We start from the raw sequence: 20,984 nt of genomic DNA, 5'->3' as shown, positions 1-20,984 counted from the left end.
ACACACACACACACACACACAAAAAAAAACAACCATTTTAGGGGGACTACCCAGGGCAGAGAACCCTTACTTATTGACACTCATACTCAGAATAGAGAAATCAGAAAACATAATCTTCATCCTGAAGATGAAGATCCTGAATAGTGCAAGCATTAGCTTCAAAGGTGTTGATGTTGGATTCTTCTTCTTCACCTTCTGCTACAAGGTTAGCATGGTGCTCTTGCTGCTCCTTTACTTTCTTCTTGAAACAGAAAGCTTCTTTGTGACCAAACCTCTTGCAGTAACGGCATTGGATTCTCTTTCTCTCTCTCCACTTTGAAGAGGATGCAAGGGCCGTATCCATGGATTCATCCTTGCTAGAGGTTTCATCCATATTTCTGCGATCTTTCTCCGGCAGTGCCGTATCCATGGATTCATCCTTGCTAGAGGTTTCATCCATATTTCTGCGATCTTTCTCCAGCAGTAAGGCCACCATGGCTTCGAATGTGGTTGATGCAACGCGGAGTACTTCCAGAGAAGACTGGAATCGTGTTACATCCTTCATGCTCTTAATGAGGACTGCCATTTTGTCCTCATCATCTGGATCGCTTTTAAGACTAGTGAGCTGATTTATAATAGAACACATCGCAGCCAAGTGATCACTGAGTTTATCACTTTCAGACATTTTAAGCTCGTAAAACTTAAGTTTTAAGAATACCTTCAAATTGGTAATCTTGTTACCAAAAATTCCTTCGAGCTTACTCCAGATTTGGTGACCTGACGATTTGAAATCAATGTGATGTATAAGTGAGTCAGCTATCCCCAGGCCAAAATAGCTACATGGGAAGAGAAGATGCGGATAGAGCCATCACGAGCAAGAGAAGTAAAACGGCCAATCACTGGCTAGTGCATTTGTCGATGATAAAAGAAGAGAAAGAGGAACAGACCAGCCATCAGAAATGCTTCACAAAGATGCTAGTAAAACTAGCTGCAGCAGGTGTATTTCACCAAATAGGAAGTGAAATCACTTCAAACTGAGTCGAATCAGTCATGGATAGCAGCATTGCAACTGAAAAAATGCGGGGCAGAATTTCCACAAAGAATGGCGGCAGATCTGGTTGGGCAGTCGGCTGGAGGAGATCCCATGGTCATGCTTCAGATCTGGGCAGCAAGTCAATTGTGGGCAGGATATCGATGAAGAGCAATCGCCAGGAGCAATGTGATGGGCAACAAGGCGCAGCATGAGCTTCACATCTCCACGAGATCCTCATTCAGGATCGTCGTCTCCAGCTCTGATACCATGTAAAAGTCACATGGAGAGAGGGTGAGAGAGTCAGAGAGACGGAGACAATGTGGAGGCAAATGCTGAAGTTGATTCATCGTGATTGCAAAGTACAAGCCTCATTTTATAGGCAAAGGATGCCTTGTCTTCTCACACATAGACATCACTGATGATGTCAGTGATAGGATCACTGACATCATAGATGTAGTACAGACCTAACCACCTACCAAACCAAACATGTTCACGCTGGCACACAACCCCTTTCACACTGGCACACAAAGCTAGAACCCTGTTCACACTACTTAGCTTGGAAATACCACACACACACACACACGAGACTCCGAATCCCGACAATACATGTTCACACTCACATTGAGCAAGATATTATAAAGAACACTTGAATCATCTATTGACTTGGCACATGGGACTACCGGGGCAACACATACGGCACCTCTATGTGGGAGACTCCACACACACACACACATGAACAATTGACATATGGGAATACCGAGGCACACCTGTCAGGTTCCTGGTGAGACTGAATTGCTATGACTTCAAGATGATGGTGTCTCTACTATGCACGTCTATCTAAACCAATTTATCCTTAGCATCACAGAGCCATCTGTGTAGCTCTGAGCTACCTTCAGCTCAATAATAACCTTGATGACTCATCTACTACAGCCACATACAGAGCGACCATAACCTGTACAACGTCTTACTACTAGTTTTGAGTTTTGCAATACAAATGGAAACCAAATACAAACAGAGACCAAGAGATTAAGAAGAAGGACAACAAAGATTGAGAACATGCTCACGGATGTGTGTAATTTCTCTCACAAAAAAGGGGAAAAAGAGTACATACCACAACACCATCATGGTCATACTGCACCAAAAACCGGCACCGACATCCTCTAACATCATGCCTCCGCCTTTCAACCTCTTTGATACGAGCATCAAAGTAGAGCGCTTGCTCACTCCCCTCCTTTGTTTCAAAAAAAGCTCTAAAAGTCGGTGCGATTTCAAACAATTGAAGTCCATACAACAACACCCATTCTCTTACAGACTCATGTAGAGCTCTTTATAGTAACACGAGTTCCTCAACTCAAGCCACGAGGATCATTACAGATACTAAAAGAAGCTTAGCCACTAAGCATACCTGGAAACAAAGAATGAGGTCACCAGGAAGAACCGCTACGCACTCTGCTGCTTCGCAAGGCAAGGACCTCTGGCGAACACCAGTTCTCACATTGACCCATTCATCCTCCTCTGGACCAAAGCCAGCAAAACGCACTCTTACTTCCTGCAGCCACAGATCTTGTTACTAGGATATCAGAACAAACATCACAGGCTAATTTTCTCAATTGCATGCATGTCTGTAATTGTGTATCCCATCAAGAGTATTATCAAGAAAACCAAGACGAAGTGCTGCATGCATCATGCTTCGAACTGGGTGCGTAGAAGCATACTCGAACAGCGCTAGGTTAGACAGAATCGTTATGCCCTGATGTGAACCCCAGAGGGAGAGAACAGATAGCCATAAGAGGACAACAACAATCGGGTAGATCCTAGGGTTGCAGGAATACACAATCCTAGAGAAAGTTCCACTCCCTGTAAGAGTACTGGAAGCGTTCAAGATTCCTACAAGAACAAGTTTACAAGAGCATTTGGAACCAGTAAAAGGCCAAGGGAAGCAGGGAAAAATTATCAGACTTTGGCAGTGAGGCTTTCTCACCTGGCAGCCCACATATGGGAAAACTTTGCCATGCTATTGCAGCCAGATTGACATGTCAGCTGTTACTGACTTCCCACATTGTTCTGGCACTAAGAACTGAGGTGGCCTGAGAAGATGGAGCAGAGAGGGCATGGTGGCTGTTCCTTAAGAACTCAACACACTAAGGGGGTGTAAGGAGGAGGAGGACAGAAACCACACACAAGCAACCAATAGGTAGGGGAAAAAGCCTAAAAAGAGCAAGCATATGTCTGTAACCAGTTGCTGTTACTCCACATTCTCACTCACCAGATCACCAGATTCAAGCATTCTGTTCCTTAAGAACTCGACACACTAAGGGGGTGTAAGGAGGAGGAGGACAGAAACCACACACCAGCAACCAATAGGTAGGAGAAAAAGCCTAAAAAGAGCAAGCATGTCTGTAACCGGTTGCTGTTACTCCACATTCTCACTCACCGGATCACCAGATTCAAGCATTCTGTGTCCCGAAAATGAATCCACGTCATACCTGCAAGTACAATCAAAACTTGTGAATGATTTTTTTTTTAAGAAAGCAAATGCAAAGGAGGACCATCAAAGAAAACCTGTTCCATTTTCCATCATTACAAATGAGTACGCTCTACATCATGCTGCAGAATACCCACTTCATTCCATGTACAGACAGCATTCATATGCCTTTAAAAATGGTGGGGCAGCATTAGAAGCACTGATCAGGCTAAGCAACATGCCATCAGACAGCATGGTAGGTCAAGGCACATAGATCCTTCTCCTAGTTCTAACTATAGCACACCACCAAACAGCAAGGTAGGTACTTGTCCTCCCACCTAGCACCTAGGGTGGACATCTCACCATCTCTCTTCCCTCTCTCTCTAGAAGTAGGCACCTCTTTTCATGAGGCCTTTTGGCTGTATTTTCCGCACTTTCTCCTCCTCAATTCCATATCCAAGCTTGCTAGTGTATTTTCCAAGCTTCCAAGAGTGTTTCAAGGTGGTGTTCACTCTCCCACACACTACCAATGACTGAAATTCAACAATACAGCTCTTATATTTGCTGTAATTTCTGGTCTTTTGCTGAAAACCCTAATTTCAGCCTTCCTTTTTCAAGTTGAACCATAGGGAAAGTTTTCCCAAGGTTCCCTTCATCCTCTTGAAGACTTTTGTCGCAAAGGATTGCGAAAGATTGAAGATTTCAACACTCCAAACGCTTTCATTGTGAAGACTTCCGCTGTCATCGACTCTACTTGCAATTGGTAAGCTTTGATGCTTAAATATGGAAGCAAGTAGCAAGAGGGAGGAGCAGGACTCCATGTTCATATACCCTGTACTTTATTTGAGGGAGGGGCCGGCCGTTCCAACTCATTGTGCGTCTCTTGTCAATTCAGAAAATTACTTCTTGTATTCAGCATGTTGTCCATTAAATCTTGGTGTATTTAAGTGTATTGATTAGCATGTATTCAACCAAGTTCTCCAGATCCTCTCCACCCCCGTCACCACTTTTTCCTCAAATGGAAGGGGGGGGGGGGGGGGGGGGGTGTCTGTCTTCATGGATTTCCCAAGGGAATGTCTTCTTCCAACGCCTTCAGAAGATTATGCATGCCGAAGATCAAGGCAGCACGCAAAGAAGGGAAGAAGGCACATGATAGGGATGGTCACATCTACATTGATGGGAAGAGGGTCGAGTAGCGCCATCTGGCCTATGAGACACAGAGGAAACAACATGAAGACAAAGAGATACACATAGCAGTCTAGAACTGTAATGGAGCCCTATGGACACATCCAGGGAGACTTGAGGAGGTGATGGAGGGCCGGGATATCGTCTTGATGACACAGACACATGAGAGCCCAGAGAGGGGCTTACCACGGGTTGAGGGTTATCAGTGGGAGTCAGCTCACCGACAGGGGATGAGACAAGCCACCTCCCAAGGTTCAGGAGGTATTGTAGTGCTTTTCAGACATGGGTTACATGAGCATGTTCGAGTCGTAGCACGAGACTCGGAGGCGAGATACATGTGGATTAGCTTACGCCTCTCGGAGACCAGATGGATTTATATCGCCCTTTGCTACTTTCCTCCGAAGGGGTCCCGGTTTGCCACCACCGAGGAGCAGGGTGGAGGAGAGGCTAGTGAGTCTCCATACTCTGTCTTATCTGAGGAGATCTCACACTATTCGACACTGGGAGAAGTCTTCTTGATGGGGGACTTCAATGCACGGACCCAGAGCAGACAGTGCGAGATCTATGACTTTGAGGATCCCTTGAGACTAGAGCCGCTAGCTACAGAGGATATAGGGACCACTCGGATCTCCGCTGACGAAGGAGCTGACAGCACTGGATATAGGCAACATTTGCTGGAGATTGGGGCCCGACACCATCTCGTTATTTATAACGGGATGACTCAATGGCCAGATTCAGGTGGGTTGACTTGCTTTCCAGTGGGGGGTGGCAGCAGTACAGTGGACTATGTGATGGGATCCCGGGAGGCAGCAGATATGGTGTCTCACTTTACCGTACCACCATGCCCCATTGGGGCGGATCATACATATCTATCCCTCACTTTGAGGAGCTTACTGAAGACCAACCCACCCACCCATCATACAGCCACCACGCACTATTTTCCACTTCACCCAGGACCTAGCCGACGTGTATGACTATCATGTTCATGATCAGCTATTTGCCTTAGACCCATCGGCACCCATGGCTATGCTCACCTCCCAGCTCTCACATGTACTGCACTCCGCAGCCGCGAGGAGTTTCCCATACCACATTCAGACAGGACAGCCACCTACATCTGGGAGCATGCCCCAGAACCGATGGTATGATGATGAGTGCAGAAACCTTTACCGCAATCTCCGAGTGCAGAGGGCTCGGGGGAGATCACCCAGGCAGGCAGGCAGGCAGGAGGATGCATACTCACCCGCTGTAAGCGGCGAGCTTATGAGGAGGCTCAGTACTAGGACACATATCACATGCTCATGAGCATAGATGCTGCTGCTACTTGGAGGAGACTCAGAGAGCCCCGTCCTCCCACACCTATTACCGATCCTCAGACCTGGCAGACATATGCAGAGAGACTGTCATGGCCCTGTGAAAATGGAGCAGGACAAGTGTGGGCATGGTGGTTGCAGAGTCAGAATATTTTATGATTCACATGGGGGGTGCCCGGACAGTGTTTAAGATGTGTGGACATCCCTAGGTGTGAAGGGGGGAACTAGAAACATTAAATTTTAATGTTTATTGGAGTTTGCCCCTAGGCCTTAGTGGCCCTAGGAACTTATTAAGTTGGGGCCCTAGGGATTAAATTGGGGAGGAGTTTTCTCTCTCTTCTCTCTCTCTCTTCCCTTTTTGGGGAGTCGTGTAGCAAAAGTGGAGAAGCCCTCATGCGCTTGAGTACTAGCGTGGAAAAGCTCAAGAGAAAGGAGGAGGCGACTGATTTGCTGTGGCTGTAGCTGTTTTTCTGAGTAGAATCAGCCGTACAGCACTGTACGGCCAGAACTGGGCACACTCTCTCTCTCTCTTTCTCCTCTGTTGCTGGCGGCGCACAGAACTGCTGCTAGTTTGGCTGCGCAGAAGCCCTGTACAGGCTGTACAGACTGTTTTCCAGCAAGTACACATTGTACAGCTGCCGTACAGTGTACGGGCAGCAAGGTACAGAAGGTACAGTTGCTGCAGAGGTGTTAACAGGTGCTGGACAGGTGCTGGACAGGCCTGTTTTCTCAAATTCAGGCGACCAAAATCAAGCTGATGCTTGATGTCTGCTGCAGGTTTGTGTTATCTGGCTCCTTGTGAGAGGAGGAGTAAAGCAGATTGACAAGGGATTAAGACAGAGATTGAACAGCATATGTATGTTTGAGCTGAGAAGATGTATCATGCTCTTGAGTTATGCCCGTGGTTGCTTTGGAGAAAGCCATCGCTGAAAGTTCAGCAATCATGTCTGATACAGAGGAAGAGTACTTCTATCATGAAGAAGAAGAGCAAGAGTCTTCTCTTGAAAGAGATGTATCTGAGGATATTTTTGCAGGAGAACAGGCTGCAGATGTTGAGCCTTATGAGGATGTAACACAGCCAGAAGATGTGCATGGTAAAGAGGATGATGATGCTCGGTTCAAAGATCGCTTGGCTAGTGTTATGGATACTTTTATGCAGCTCACACAGAGTGAGAGATTTGCTGAATTTTTGAGATCTCGCACAGAGCCCCGCACAGAGCCCCAGAAAAAGAAGAAGAAGGTTCGTTCAAAGAATCTTCCTCAAGGTCATAGTGGTACCACTCCACAGGATCCATCTCCTGCACAGTTTCCGAATATGCAGCATGCTTTTGGTGCTAACCCACAGAGTTCCTTCTATGGACAGCCACCTATTCCTCAGCAGAACATGCATCCAGGGTACTTTGGTGGTGGCTCGGTGTTCCAATCCATGACTGGGGGTTATCCTCAGGGAGGCATGGGTATGTATGGGCCTTTTGGAGCCAATTTTCAGCCTGGCATGCAAGGGAATATGTATGGTGGTATGCAGTCCGGTATGCAAGGAAATGTGTTTGGAAGCATGCAACCTGGGATGCAAGGCAATATGTTTGGTGGCATGCAGCCAGGTATGCAGCATGGAATGTTTGGAAACATGGCTGGGATGTATGGTATGCCTGGTGTTGGAATGGGAAATGTTGACCCAATGATGGGTATGAATGTTGGGGGCAGCAATCTCACAAAACCACTTCCATATGATAATCTAACGCCTATGGGCAAGGCGAAGGATTACAAAGAAGGGGGAGCTGCAGTGAAGTTTGACACTTTCAGTGGAGCCAAGGATAAATTGAAGGCACTTACCTTTTTACAGCAGTTTGATGCTGCTTTTTCTGGTGGGAATTACACAGAGTCCTCGAAGGTGAGGAAAGCTGCCACTTTTCTCAAGGGCAATGCTTTGCAGTGGTGGTCTACTCTTCTTTTGCAGGGCATAGCACCCACCACATGGGTCCAATTCAAACAGGTTTTCTCTTCCGTATGGCTCACATCTACATTTGAGGTGGATGTTATGACAGCATGGCACAAGCTGGATGCTTCAAAGTGTGATAGTTTGGAGGATTATAACAAGAAGTTTTGGGAAGCTCTACTCCCAGTGACTTCTTATCGTGCCGTGCCATTATCTGAGCAGGTAGAGAAGTATTGTTGTGGGCTGCCCAAGGAGGTACGAGATTATTGTATAAAGACAAGAGTAACGAACATGTCACAGATGATTGAAAATGCTATGACAGCTAATGCGTTACTCACAGGTGGTTCATCTGGGTTTAAAGGCAGTAAGAAATTGGGCAAGAAAGCTGAAAAATTTGGGCATGCTTCTCGTGATGCTAAAGGGTCTACAGAGACAAAGTATAAGAAGTTGCCAATGCCCAAGAGGACTTCTGAGGAAAGACAGGCTTTGAGAGATGCTCAAAAGTGTTTTTACTATACTGAAGAGGGGCATATGTCATTCAATTGTCCCAAAAGAACGTCCAAGAAGGATCCTGACAATAAAGGAGAGCCCAAGCCAAAGAAACCAAAGCCTTCTGCAGGCTTAGTTCCTGATCTTGTGGGGGAGCAGCTAAGTGGTGAAGCTACAGAGTTGTGCAGGGCATGGGGCAAAGTGAGAGATCAGAATGCCTTGATCTTCTTTGATACAGGTGCTAGAGCCAACTTCATTTCACCAGATTTGGCTGGCCGATTGGGGATTCGCGCAAAGGAGATGGGGCCGTTACATGAGGCTAATATGGCTTGTCCAGGGTATGCAGAACCCGTTACTCCTATCATTGGGAAGCTTCGGCTTCATTTACAGGGTTATGTGGACAGCGAGGAGTTCTTCATCATGCCTTTGGATGGCTGTGATGTTTTGTTGGGGATGCCATGGTGCCACAGGGTACATGCGGTGGTGGATACTTACAATAGGAAAATTACTCTGACTCATAGAGAGAAAGAGCATGTATTGGATGTAAAACTCAAAGGGGAATCTGTTCCTATTGTATCCGCTTCGGCGATTTCATCAGTAATGAAAAAGCATCTTTCCGCGTACTTGATTTATGTAAAGGATGCACGGGATGATGAGTCTAAGTCTAATTTGTCAATGTTAGATAAGGACAGGGCTGATTTCTTAAGTGAGTTTCAAGACTGTTTTTCCGAGTCATTGCCAGGAGAATTACCTCCTGAGAGGCCAGAAGATCATGCCATAGATCTGATTCCTGGTAGTACTCCACCGAATAGACCGCCGTATCGTGTTAGTGCAGCCCAACAGGAAGAGATTATGAGTCAGGTGCAGGAGCTATTGAATAAGGGGTTGATTCAGCCTAGCTCATCACCCTTTTGCTCACCTGTGCTCTTAGTGCAGAAGAAGGATGGTTCTTGGCGCATGTGTATAGATTACAGGGCGCTGAATAAGAATACCATCAAGAATCGATTCCCCATACCGAGGATCGATGACATCTTGGACCGCTTACAGGGCTCCACAGTTTTTAGTCGTATTGACTTGAAAAGCGGGTATCATCAGATACGCATTAGACTCGAGGATGTGCATAAGACAGCATTCCGAACCACATTTGGGTTGTATGAGTTCTTGGTTATGCCCTTTGGTTTGACAAATGCGCCTGCCACATTTAACAGAATGATGGACAGGATTTTCAGACCTCATAGAGAGTTTGTGGGCACATTCTTTGATGATATGATTGTGCATTCACAAACTGAGGAAGAGCATAGAAGGCATTTGGCCATTGTGTTTGCAGAACTCAGAAACCATAGGTTGGTGGTTAATGGCAAGAAGAGTGAGTTTTTCTTGCAGGATATACATTTCTTGGGGCATATTGTCTCTGGTCATGGAGTCCGTATGGATCCAGCAAAGGTGGAAGCAATACTTAATTGGCCAGCTTTGAGGACTGTGCATGATGTACGCAGCTTTGAGATATGGTGTCTCACTTTACCGTACCACCATGCCCCATTGGGGCGGATCATACATATCTATCCCTCACTTTGAGGAGCTTACTGAAGACCAACCCACCCACCCATCATACAGCCACCACGCACTATTTTCCACTTCACCCAGGACCTAGCCGACGTGTATGACTATCATGTTCATGATCAGCTATTTGCCTTAGACCCATCGGCACCCATGGCTATGCTCACCTCCCAGCTCTCACATGTACTGCACTCCGCAGCCGCGAGGAGTTTCCCATACCACATTCAGACAGGACAGCCACCTACATCTGGGAGCATGCCCCAGAACCGATGGTATGATGATGAGTGCAGAAACCTTTACCGCAATCTCCGAGTGCAGAGGGCTCGGGGGAGATCACCCAGGCAGGCAGGCAGGCAGGAGGATGCATACTCACCCGCTGTAAGCGGCGAGCTTATGAGGAGGCTCAGTACTAGGACACATATCACATGCTCATGAGCATAGATGCTGCTGCTACTTGGAGGAGACTCAGAGAGCCCCGTCCTCCCACACCTATTACCGATCCTCAGACCTGGCAGACATATGCAGAGAGACTGTCATGGCCCTGTGAAAATGGAGCAGGACAAGTGTGGGCATGGTGGTTGCAAAGTCAGAATATTTTATGATTCACATGGGGGGTGCCCGGACAGTGTTTAAGATGTGTGGACATCCCTAGGTGTGAAGGGGGGAACTAGAAACATTAAATTTTAATGTTTATTGGAGTTTGCCCCTAGGCCTTAGTGGCCCTAGGAACTTATTAAGTTGGGGCCCTAGGGATTAAATTGGGGAGGAGTTTTCTCTCTCTTCTCTCTCTCTCTTCCCTTTTTGGGGAGTCGTGTAGCAAAAGTGGAGAAGCCCTCATGCGCTTGAGTACTAGCGTGGAAAAGCTCAAGAGAAAGGAGGAGGCGACTGATTTGCTGTGGCTGTAGCTGTTTTTCTGAGTAGAATCAGCCGTACAGCACTGTACGGCCAGAACTGGGCACACTCTCTCTCTCTCTTTCTCCTCTGTTGCTGGCGGCGCACAGAACTGCTGCTAGTTTGGCTGCGCAGAAGCCCTGTACAGGCTGTACAGACTGTTTTCCAGCAAGTACACATTGTACAGCTGCCGTACAGTGTACGGGCAGCAAGGTACAGAAGGTACAGTTGCTGCAGAGGTGTTAACAGGTGCTGGACAGGTGCTGGACAGGCCTGTTTTCTCAAATTCAGGCGACCAAAATCAAGCTGATGCTTGATGTCTGCTGCAGGTTTGTGTTATCTGGCTCCTTGTGAGAGGAGGAGTAAAGCAGATTGACAAGGGATTAAGACAGAGATTGAACAGCATATGTATGTTTGAGCTGAGAAGATGTATCATGCTCTTGAGTTATGCCCGTGGTTGCTTTGGAGAAAGCCATCGCTGAAAGTTCAGCAATCATGTCTGATACAGAGGAAGAGTACTTCTATCATGAAGAAGAAGAGCAAGAGTCTTCTCCTGAAAGAGATGTATCTGAGGATATTTTTGCAGGAGAACAGGCTGCAGATGTTGAGCCTTATGAGGATGTAACACAGCCAGAAGATGTGCATGGTAAAGAGGATGATGATGCTCGGTTCAAAGATCGCTTGGCTAGTGTTATGGATACTTTTATGCAGCTCACACAGAGTGAGAGATTTGCTGAATTTTTGAGATCTCGCACAGAGCCCCGCACAGAGCCCCAGAAAAAGAAGAAGAAGGTTCGTTCAAAGAATCTTCCTCAAGGTCATAGTGGTACCACTCCACAGGATCCATCTCCTGCACAGTTTCCGAATATGCAGCATGCTTTTGGTGCTAACCCACAGAGTTCCTTCTATGGACAGCCACCTATTCCTCAGCAGAACATGCATCCAGGGTACTTTGGTGGTGGCTCGGTGTTCCAATCCATGACTGGGGGTTATCCTCAGGGAGGCATGGGTATGTATGGGCCTTTTGGAGCCAATTTTCAGCCTGGCATGCAAGGGAATATGTATGGTGGTATGCAGTCCGGTATGCAAGGAAATGTGTTTGGAAGCATGCAACCTGGGATGCAAGGCAATATGTTTGGTGGCATGCAGCCAGGTATGCAGCATGGAATGTTTGGAAACATGGCTGGGATGTATGGTATGCCTGGTGTTGGAATGGGAAATGTTGACCCAATGATGGGTATGAATGTTGGGGGCAGCAATCTCACAAAACCACTTCCATATGATAATCTAACGCCTATGGGCAAGGCGAAGGATTACAAAGAAGGGGGAGCTGCAGTGAAGTTTGACACTTTCAGTGGAGCCAAGGATAAATTGAAGGCACTTACCTTTTTACAGCAGTTTGATGCTGCTTTTTCTGGTGGGAATTACACAGAGTCCTCGAAGGTGAGGAAAGCTGCCACTTTTCTCAAGGGCAATGCTTTGCAGTGGTGGTCTACTCTTCTTTTGCAGGGCATAGCACCCACCACATGGGTCCAATTCAAACAGGTTTTCTCTTCCGTATGGCTCACATCTACATTTGAGGTGGATGTTATGACAGCATGGCACAAGCTGGATGCTTCAAAGTGTGATAGTTTGGAGGATTATAACAAGAAGTTTTGGGAAGCTCTACTCCCAGTGACTTCTTATCGTGCCGTGCCATTATCTGAGCAGGTAGAGAAGTATTGTTGTGGGCTGCCCAAGGAGGTACGAGATTATTGTATAAAGACAAGAGTAACGAACATGTCACAGATGATTGAAAATGCTATGACAGCTAATGCGTTACTCACAGGTGGTTCATCTGGGTTTAAAGGCAGTAAGAAATTGGGCAAGAAAGCTGAAAAATTTGGGCATGCTTCTCGTGATGCTAAAGGGTCTACAGAGACAAAGTATAAGAAGTTGCCAATGCCCAAGAGGACTTCTGAGGAAAGACAGGCTTTGAGAGATGCTCAAAAGTGTTTTTACTATACTGAAGAGGGGCATATGTCATTCAATTGTCCCAAAAGAACGTCCAAGAAGGATCCTGACAATAAAGGAGAGCCCAAGCCAAAGAAACCAAAGCCTTCTGCAGGCTTAGTTCCTGATCTTGTGGGGGAGCAGCTAAGTGGTGAAGCTACAGAGTTGTGCAGGGCATGGGGCAAAGTGAGAGATCAGAATGCCTTGATCTTCTTTGATACAGGTGCTAGAGCCAACTTCATTTCACCAGATTTGGCTGGCCGATTGGGGATTCGCGCAAAGGAGATGGGGCCGTTACATGAGGCTAATATGGCTTGTCCAGGGTATGCAGAACCCGTTACTCCTATCATTGGGAAGCTTCGGCTTCATTTACAGGGTTATGTGGACAGCGAGGAGTTCTTCATCATGCCTTTGGATGGCTGTGATGTTTTGTTGGGGATGCCATGGTGCCACAGGGTACATGCGGTGGTGGATACTTACAATAGGAAAATTACTCTGACTCATAGAGAGAAAGAGCATGTATTGGATGTAAAACTCAAAGGGGAATCTGTTCCTATTGTATCCGCTTCGGCGATTTCATCAGTAATGAAAAAGCATCTTTCCGCGTACTTGATTTATGTAAAGGATGCACGGGATGATGAGTCTAAGTCTAATTTGTCAATGTTAGATAAGGACAGGGCTGATTTCTTAAGTGAGTTTCAAGACTGTTTTTCCGAGTCATTGCCAGGAGAATTACCTCCTGAGAGGCCAGAAGATCATGCCATAGATCTGATTCCTGGTAGTACTCCACCGAATAGACCGCCGTATCGTGTTAGTGCAGCCCAACAGGAAGAGATTATGAGTCAGGTGCAGGAGCTATTGAATAAGGGGTTGATTCAGCCTAGCTCATCACCCTTTTGCTCACCTGTGCTCTTAGTGCAGAAGAAGGATGGTTCTTGGCGCATGTGTATAGATTACAGGGCGCTGAATAAGAATACCATCAAGAATCGATTCCCCATACCGAGGATCGATGACATCTTGGACCGCTTACAGGGCTCCACAGTTTTTAGTCGTATTGACTTGAAAAGCGGGTATCATCAGATACGCATTAGACTCGAGGATGTGCATAAGACAGCATTCCGAACCACATTTGGGTTGTATGAGTTCTTGGTTATGCCCTTTGGTTTGACAAATGCGCCTGCCACATTTAACAGAATGATGGACAGGATTTTCAGACCTCATAGAGAGTTTGTGGGCACATTCTTTGATGATATGATTGTGCATTCACAAACTGAGGAAGAGCATAGAAGGCATTTGGCCATTGTGTTTGCAGAACTCAGAAACCATAGGTTGGTGGTTAATGGCAAGAAGAGTGAGTTTTTCTTGCAGGATATACATTTCTTGGGGCATATTGTCTCTGGTCATGGAGTCCGTATGGATCCAGCAAAGGTGGAAGCAATACTTAATTGGCCAGCTTTGAGGACTGTGCATGATGTACGCAGCTTTCTAGGATTGTGTTCCTATTACAGGCGTTACATACGGCACTTTGCTGAAATTGCTTCGCCTCTTCATGCCTTGACGAAGAAAGCAACTCCGTTTAGATGGGCTGATCGGGAAATTACAGCATTCAAAAAGCTCAAAGAAAAGCTTACTTCGGACCCAGTATTGGTGTTACCGGACCTCCGAAAGGCTTTTGTTGTCCAGTGTGATGCATGTGGAAGTAGCATTGGTGCAGTTCTCATGCAAGAGGGACATGTGATAGCCTATGAGAGTAGAGTTTTGCAAGATGCTGAGAAGCATTTACAGGTGTATGAGAAAGAGATGTTGGCTGTAATTCACGCTCTTTCTAGTATCTTCCTTTAGTGGAGTTTGCATATAACAACACTGTACATAGCTCGACAGGCAAGGCGCCTTTTGAGATTGTAGAAGGAGGGAAGAAGGTTCCACCCATTTTGCATACAAAGGATAAGATCTTTGAGGCTGATCAGTATGTGGAGAGCTTGGATGAAGCTTATCGGAGAGTTAAGTTGGCCCTCCAGAAAACTCAGCAGAAGCAAAAGAAAGCCGCAGACCGTCACAGACGTGATTTGCAGTTTGCATTGGGTGATTGGGTTCTTTTGCGTTTTGAAAAGGCTAGACTCAAGAAGATGAAGGGTAAAGAGCGCTTATTCCCTAAATTGAGCATGCAATATTATGGGCCTTTTCAGGTTTTGGAAAAGATTGGTGAGGTAACCTATCGTTTGAAGTTACCAGATCACTGGAGGATTCACAATGCTTTTCACGTGAGTCTTCTTAGACCTTTCCGTGGGGATGTGCCTGAGGATGTATCAGATGAGGCTCAGCCGGAAGTTGAGGAACTTGATGAGGTTCTGATTCCAGAGCAGATACTGGCACATAAAGAAAGAAAGGTACGAGGTAAAGTTTCCCGTCGCTATCTTGTGAAGTTCAAGAACTATTCACCGATGGATGCGAAGTGGATGGAGGAAGGTGACTTAACAGATTCACCTCAGGTTTTGCAGCTTTATCTCGATGCCTTTGAGTTAGAGCCGACTCTTATTGTGGCTCATTCAGGTTCAGCAGAGCATGGGTCTGGAGCATTACCTGATGCTCAAGAGGGGGGTAGCACCTCCACTCCCTTGATACAGACAGGCTCACATGACATCTAGAGGTCGCTTGGTGCAGATTTTATCTCATCCGAAGGTACTGAGGCTGACAGTACATCTGTTTATGGGACTTCTATGATATATGTGTACTAGTCACATGGAGATTTTTGTGGATATGTATGGTTCACAGTGGTATACAACTTGGACTATTACTATGCCATTGGTATGCAGTGAATGTTGATACATGTGTATGGCTCAGAGAGATTGGGACGCTGATCTTGCCATATTGTATATTTCACTTTGGATATTTTGATGCATCACCAGAATGCAATCGAGGACGCTTGCCATCTTTCAAGAGGGGGGTATGTCATGGCCCTGTGAAAATGGAGCAGGACAAGTGTGGGCATGGTGGTTGCAGAGTCAGAATATTTTATGATTCACATGGGGGGTGCCCGGACAGTGTTTAAGATGTGTGGACATCCCTAGGTGTGAAGGGGGAAACTAGAAACATTAAATTTTAATGTTTATTGGAGTTTGCCCCTAGGCCTTAGTGGCCCTAGGAACTTATTAAGTTGGGGCCCTAGGGATTAAATTGGGGAGGAGTTTTCTCTCTCTTCTCTCTCTCTCTTCCCTTTTTGGGGAGTCGTGTAGCAAAAGTGGAGAAGCCCTCATGCGCTTGAGTACTAGCGTGGAAAAGCTCAAGAGAAAGGAGGAGGCGACTGATTTGCTGTGGCTGTAGCTGTTTTTCTGAGTAGAATCAGCCGTACAGCACTGTACGGCCAGAACTGGGCACACTCTCTCTCTCTCTTTCTCCTCTGTTGCTGGCGGCGCACAGAACTGCTGCTGGTTTGGCTGCACAGAAGCCCTGTACAGGCTGTACAGACTGTTTTCCAGCAAGTACACATTGTACAGCTGCCGTACAGTGTACGGGCAGCAAGGTACAGAAGGTACAGTTGCTGCAGAGGTGTTAACAGGTGCTGGACAGGTGCTGGACAGGCCTGTTTTCTCAAATTCAGGCGACCAGAATCAAGACAGCCAACTGTTTGAGCAAGTACAACGCCTGGCACGTATCCCGAGGCGGTACAGACGGGTACAGTGCTGATTTTCAGATCTGTATTTTTCAAGGACAGCATAAGAGTGAGCATCAGGAGGAGGATACAGGCAAGTGCAAGCACACGTGTGAAGCAGGGTTGTGGATTCAAGTGCCTGCAGGCACAGATTGGTGCTGTTGCTTCCTCCAGTGTTGTTTCACGAGCTGAACTTGGTAAGCTCTGTTTCTGTTCATCCATCTCTCTTTCTATTGCTTGATGTCTGCTGCAAGTTTGTGTTATCTGGCTCCTTGTGAGAGGAGGAGTAAAGCAGATTGACAAGGGATTAAGACAGAGATTGAACAGCATATGTATGTTTGAGCTGAGAAGATGTATCATGCTCTTGAGTTATGCCAGATGTATGCCCATGGCTGGCCTGCTTTGTGAACTTGGCTGATCAGAGGGAGGCACAGTGTGTTGCTTGAGGACACAGATCTGTGTGCATAGATCCTCTGTGCTGAGTAGGATTTGTGGGCCGTCAGATTGGACTTACAGGTGTAAACTCTTGGCTGGTCTTTGTGTTGTACTCAGCCATACATATTATTTTAATTGAATAAAGAAATACCGCAAGGGGCGCCAAGCTTTGGGGCCAACAGGTGTCGCTGTGTTTTCAGATTTGGGCACTCTAGCTCCAATCTGTGTTTTTGTTTCTCATCTAGACTACAAGTGGACGGGAGATTGCTCCTACCGCACTCTGGTTTCTATCAGAGGCCGGTTTCAGAGACTCTATGATGTGCCTGCACAGTCCCCTATACCACAGCCCACAGAGCCATGCCCCACAGTCTCCACCTTCTTCACCCCACCTATGGTTAGGAGGGCCATATGCCGACTCCAACATGGACGGGCGACAGATCATACAGGATTACAAGGAGAGCATCTCATCTATGCTATTGATACATTGGCAACATTTCTTGCTCATCTCTTCAACAGAGCTCTGTCAGAGGGGTTTCCGGCTGAGTGGACGATGCACACTATTGTGCCGATCCATAAAGCGGGAGATGTACTGGACCCCGGGAACAACAGGACCATCATGATTGGCCATATATTAGCCAAACTATACGGGGCAATTTTGGAGGCACAGCTGAGCACTCATGCAGAGGATGGGGGATTGAGAGCAACAAGCCAGGCAGGCTTCCGACGAGCCTTCTCAACCATCGACCACATTTTTACATTGAGGTGCCTGATTGATCAGGCCAAGGCACGGAGGCAACGGCTCTATTGTTGCTTTGGGGATTTTCGCAAGGCATTTGATACTGTGCCCAGAGAGCGCCTCTTTCGGCGACTACAGACACTAGGCATACCCTCAGACATGATGTGGGGGATATACAGGCTATATGAGCAGGTCTTTGGGAGAGTCCGATGCCCAGGAGGCTTGTCCGACACAGTTGCTAGCACCATTGGTGTGAAGCAGGGGTGCCCGCTCTCCCCCACGCTCTTTGGGCTCTATATTGATGAGGTGGTCGACTACATCACACAGGGAGGAGGCTCTGGGGTTGAGCTATCACGTATTACTATCCATATTATGCTTTATGCTGATGACATCGTCTTGGTATCCAACACGCAGGTTGGGCTTCAAAGACACCTTGTGGCTCTTGATGACTTCTACGCACAGCAGGGTCTCACAGCGAACCTTGGGAAAACCAAGGTTATGATCTTCCACACCTCACCCGCAGTCAGGAGCCACACTACTCTCACATTAGCGGGAGGGCGGGTCGAGGTGGTGAGCTCTTATGTTTACCTTGGCATCACATTTACTAGCTCAGTTGGACGCTTCTCCATGGCTCAGGCAGTCCGAGACAGAGTGACTCGGGAGTATGCAGCTCTTGCTGGCCTTGAGCGTCAGTGTCATTAGGCACATTTTCAGGAACCCCACACGAAGGGGTGGCTCTTTGATACATTAGTGACACCAGCCTTGATGTATGCAGCAGCGGTTTGGGCACCAGGGCTTGCAGCCTCCACATGGGTACAGCTGGAGAGACCACAGATCTTGATGCTCTCGAGGATGATACGCACAGCAAACCATCTGTCCCGCACGACATTGTTCGCGCTGAGTTTGCTGCACCACCTATGGCAGTGGAGGCATTGTTCCAGACGATCTCCTGTATATACAGGATGAGGGAGATGCCCATGGAGAGATTATCCCGCCAAGCTTTTGAGGCATCCAGACAGTTGGCCGAGGCTGTGGACACACTGGATCTTGGTATGCACAGATGCTACAGTGGTTCTCACATCATGGGATAGACATTGAGCGGTTGCCACCTTTTCAGTATGATCAATCTGCTCCACGGGGTTACCTCTCTCTCAATGAGAGGAACAGAGTGATGAGACAGGACATATGGCAGCGCTACATACAGGAGACATGGACAGCACCAGAGAGCCCACTACCACCGAAGATGCTGTATTACAGAGACCACTTTATGAGCATCTCAAGGGATGGGTTTATACAGCGACCGCGGTATATGGATGTATACATGCCACACAGCTCTCGCGTTGCTATTGGACAGCTACGAGTCTCATCACATCAACTAGAGATAGAGGCTGGGAGAGCGGCACGGGTTCCCAGAACCGAGCGGATATGCAGATTGTGCCACGAGGAGGTGGAGACTGAGGATCACTTTGTATGTAGATGTAGAGCCCACCAGGGGGTCAAAGATAGATATGCAGGATTGTTTGAGGAGCACTCTTCACTACATCAGTTGATGGAGGCCTCGGACCAGCAACAGCTTGGCAGACTACTACTAGAGCTTCATAGTTCTCGAGAGAGACTCCTCCAGATACCCGCTCCCACTAGGGGTGGGAGACAGTCCCAGCTCACAGATTTCTTCCAGAGAGCTATGCCATTGCCAGCTGATGTACCACGTGGGTGACTGTCAGAATACGCAGCGGAGATGATGACCAAAACTGGGAACACAAGAGCAAAAACGTAGGCAGAAAAACAGCACAAGAGAGAGAGAGATGTAGGCGTGTAACTCTGCTCTATATACACAAGAAGATCCCGAGATATGATACAAATGAGGTATGGGGGCTGGGGTCCTATATACACCTCCCTAGAGGGCAGTCGGCCAGCAGCAAGAGTGCCCACGACTGATAAAAAAAGACCCACGACTGCATAAATGCAGTCGGCCAACAAACTGGTGCCCACGACTGATGAAAACCAGTTGGCCAGCAGCAAGAGTGCCCACGACTGATAAACACCCAGTCGGCCAGCACTGTACTGCTCTTGGCACCCTCTGGCAGCCCTCCCAAGCCTCAGAAAAATGGGAAAAAATAAGGGAAAAATACGGAGAGTGGGGAAAAATGGGAAAACACCTCATAAGGGCGGGCACACCCACAACAAAGGCCCTGGTGTATAAATCTAGACAGGAGATGACTTCTAACACCCCCTCTCAGCTCCTGGCTGTGTGACCAACCACTGGGAGCTGGGGTGCCGCCTGAGCAAATCCTGAGAGAGCGACTTCGTGAAGAGGTCCACCGTACTGTCCTCCGTCGAACAGAACTCTAGCAAGATGTCATCAGCAACGATCTGTCCACGAACAAAGTGCCTCTGGATGACCATGGGTTCCTCCAGTGGAAGCCCAAACCTGCAATGTAACCTCCTCCTGCTCCATAAAACTGCTCCTGGGCAATAAGTAGATCTCCTCGTGTCCGGATCTCCTCCCCAAACTGAGTCACTCCAACCGTGGGGTCGGACTCCATCCAACAATCCCCCTCCTGTGTACAAGAGTCCATGATCCTTCGCATGCCGCAGAAACCACAGGAAACGCAATCCTGCCTCCCAAAGAGACATCTGCAACCATGAGCTCAACCGCCTCATCAGGAAGCTCCCATCCAATCTGGTGTCCATCAACCAAATCAATGAACCATACAGCTTCTGAGTCACAGAGACATCACACTGCTCACAAGGATCAACACCTGTTACGGTGCACAAACAAGTCCTGGAAACCTGATGAAACCTGTCAACCACCCCCCCTGAATCCGGAACCACAAAGCCTGGAGAAACTACCTCCTTCTGCAAGTAAGCACCTGCCACCTGCCTGGCTTTCCGAAAGGTCCCCGTGGAAAGAACATCCTCATCTACTGGAGGTTCTATGTCCCCAACACTACGAGACATCAGAGCATAAGTGACCTGTTCAGCTTCCTCTGACTTACGAACACAAGAACTACCAACATCAGTACTGGAAAGTTCCTGCCAACTGCTGCCATCTACTAGCAAGCTATCCACCACCTGGTCTCAGAAAGCCCACACCTGCAGCGTATCCACACTTGAGTAGCCATTACCAGTCTGCCACTCATCACAATCCTGAGGACCTGGGAGAGAGAGTGCTGAAAGCCTGTAAACTCCATTCTCCACTCCACCTTCCCAAACCACTTGGCCTGTTGCTTTGTCCCGGAGAGCAACAAAATGCTCATCAAACTCCACCCGTACGCCAGTCTTGCAAACCTGATGCACTGACAACAGATGAAAACCAAGTGCCGGA

At 47.4% G+C, this 20,984-nt stretch overlaps 1 protein-coding gene across 3 annotated transcripts in view; it reads right to left on the bottom strand.

Moving 5' to 3' along the window:
- The window catches only part of LOC147609458 (protein SAWADEE HOMEODOMAIN HOMOLOG 2-like), a 91,594-nt gene that overhangs the window by 33,243 nt on the left and 37,367 nt on the right, over nt 1-20,984 (bottom strand). For all 3 annotated transcript variants that reach the window (XM_086787730.1, XM_086787731.1, XM_086787732.1), the window contains 3 exons: nt 3,447-3,498; nt 2,418-2,561; nt 2,124-2,243 (listed from right to left, as the gene is read on the bottom strand). In XM_086787730.1, coding sequence (XP_086643856.1) covers nt 2,124-2,243; nt 2,418-2,561; nt 3,447-3,498 — 316 coding nt within the window. The remainder of the gene's footprint in view (nt 1-2,123; nt 2,244-2,417; nt 2,562-3,446; nt 3,499-20,984) is intronic.

The sequence above is a fragment of the Cibotium barometz genome, chromosome 51, assembly GCF_041138505.1.
Source record: "Cibotium barometz isolate CiBa-2024 chromosome 51, ASM4113850v1, whole genome shotgun sequence".
NCBI lineage: Eukaryota > Viridiplantae > Streptophyta > Polypodiopsida > Cyatheales > Cibotiaceae > Cibotium > Cibotium barometz.
The sequence above is the reverse complement of the archived record's forward strand: the minus strand, read 5'-3'. Positions and strand labels throughout refer to the sequence as shown.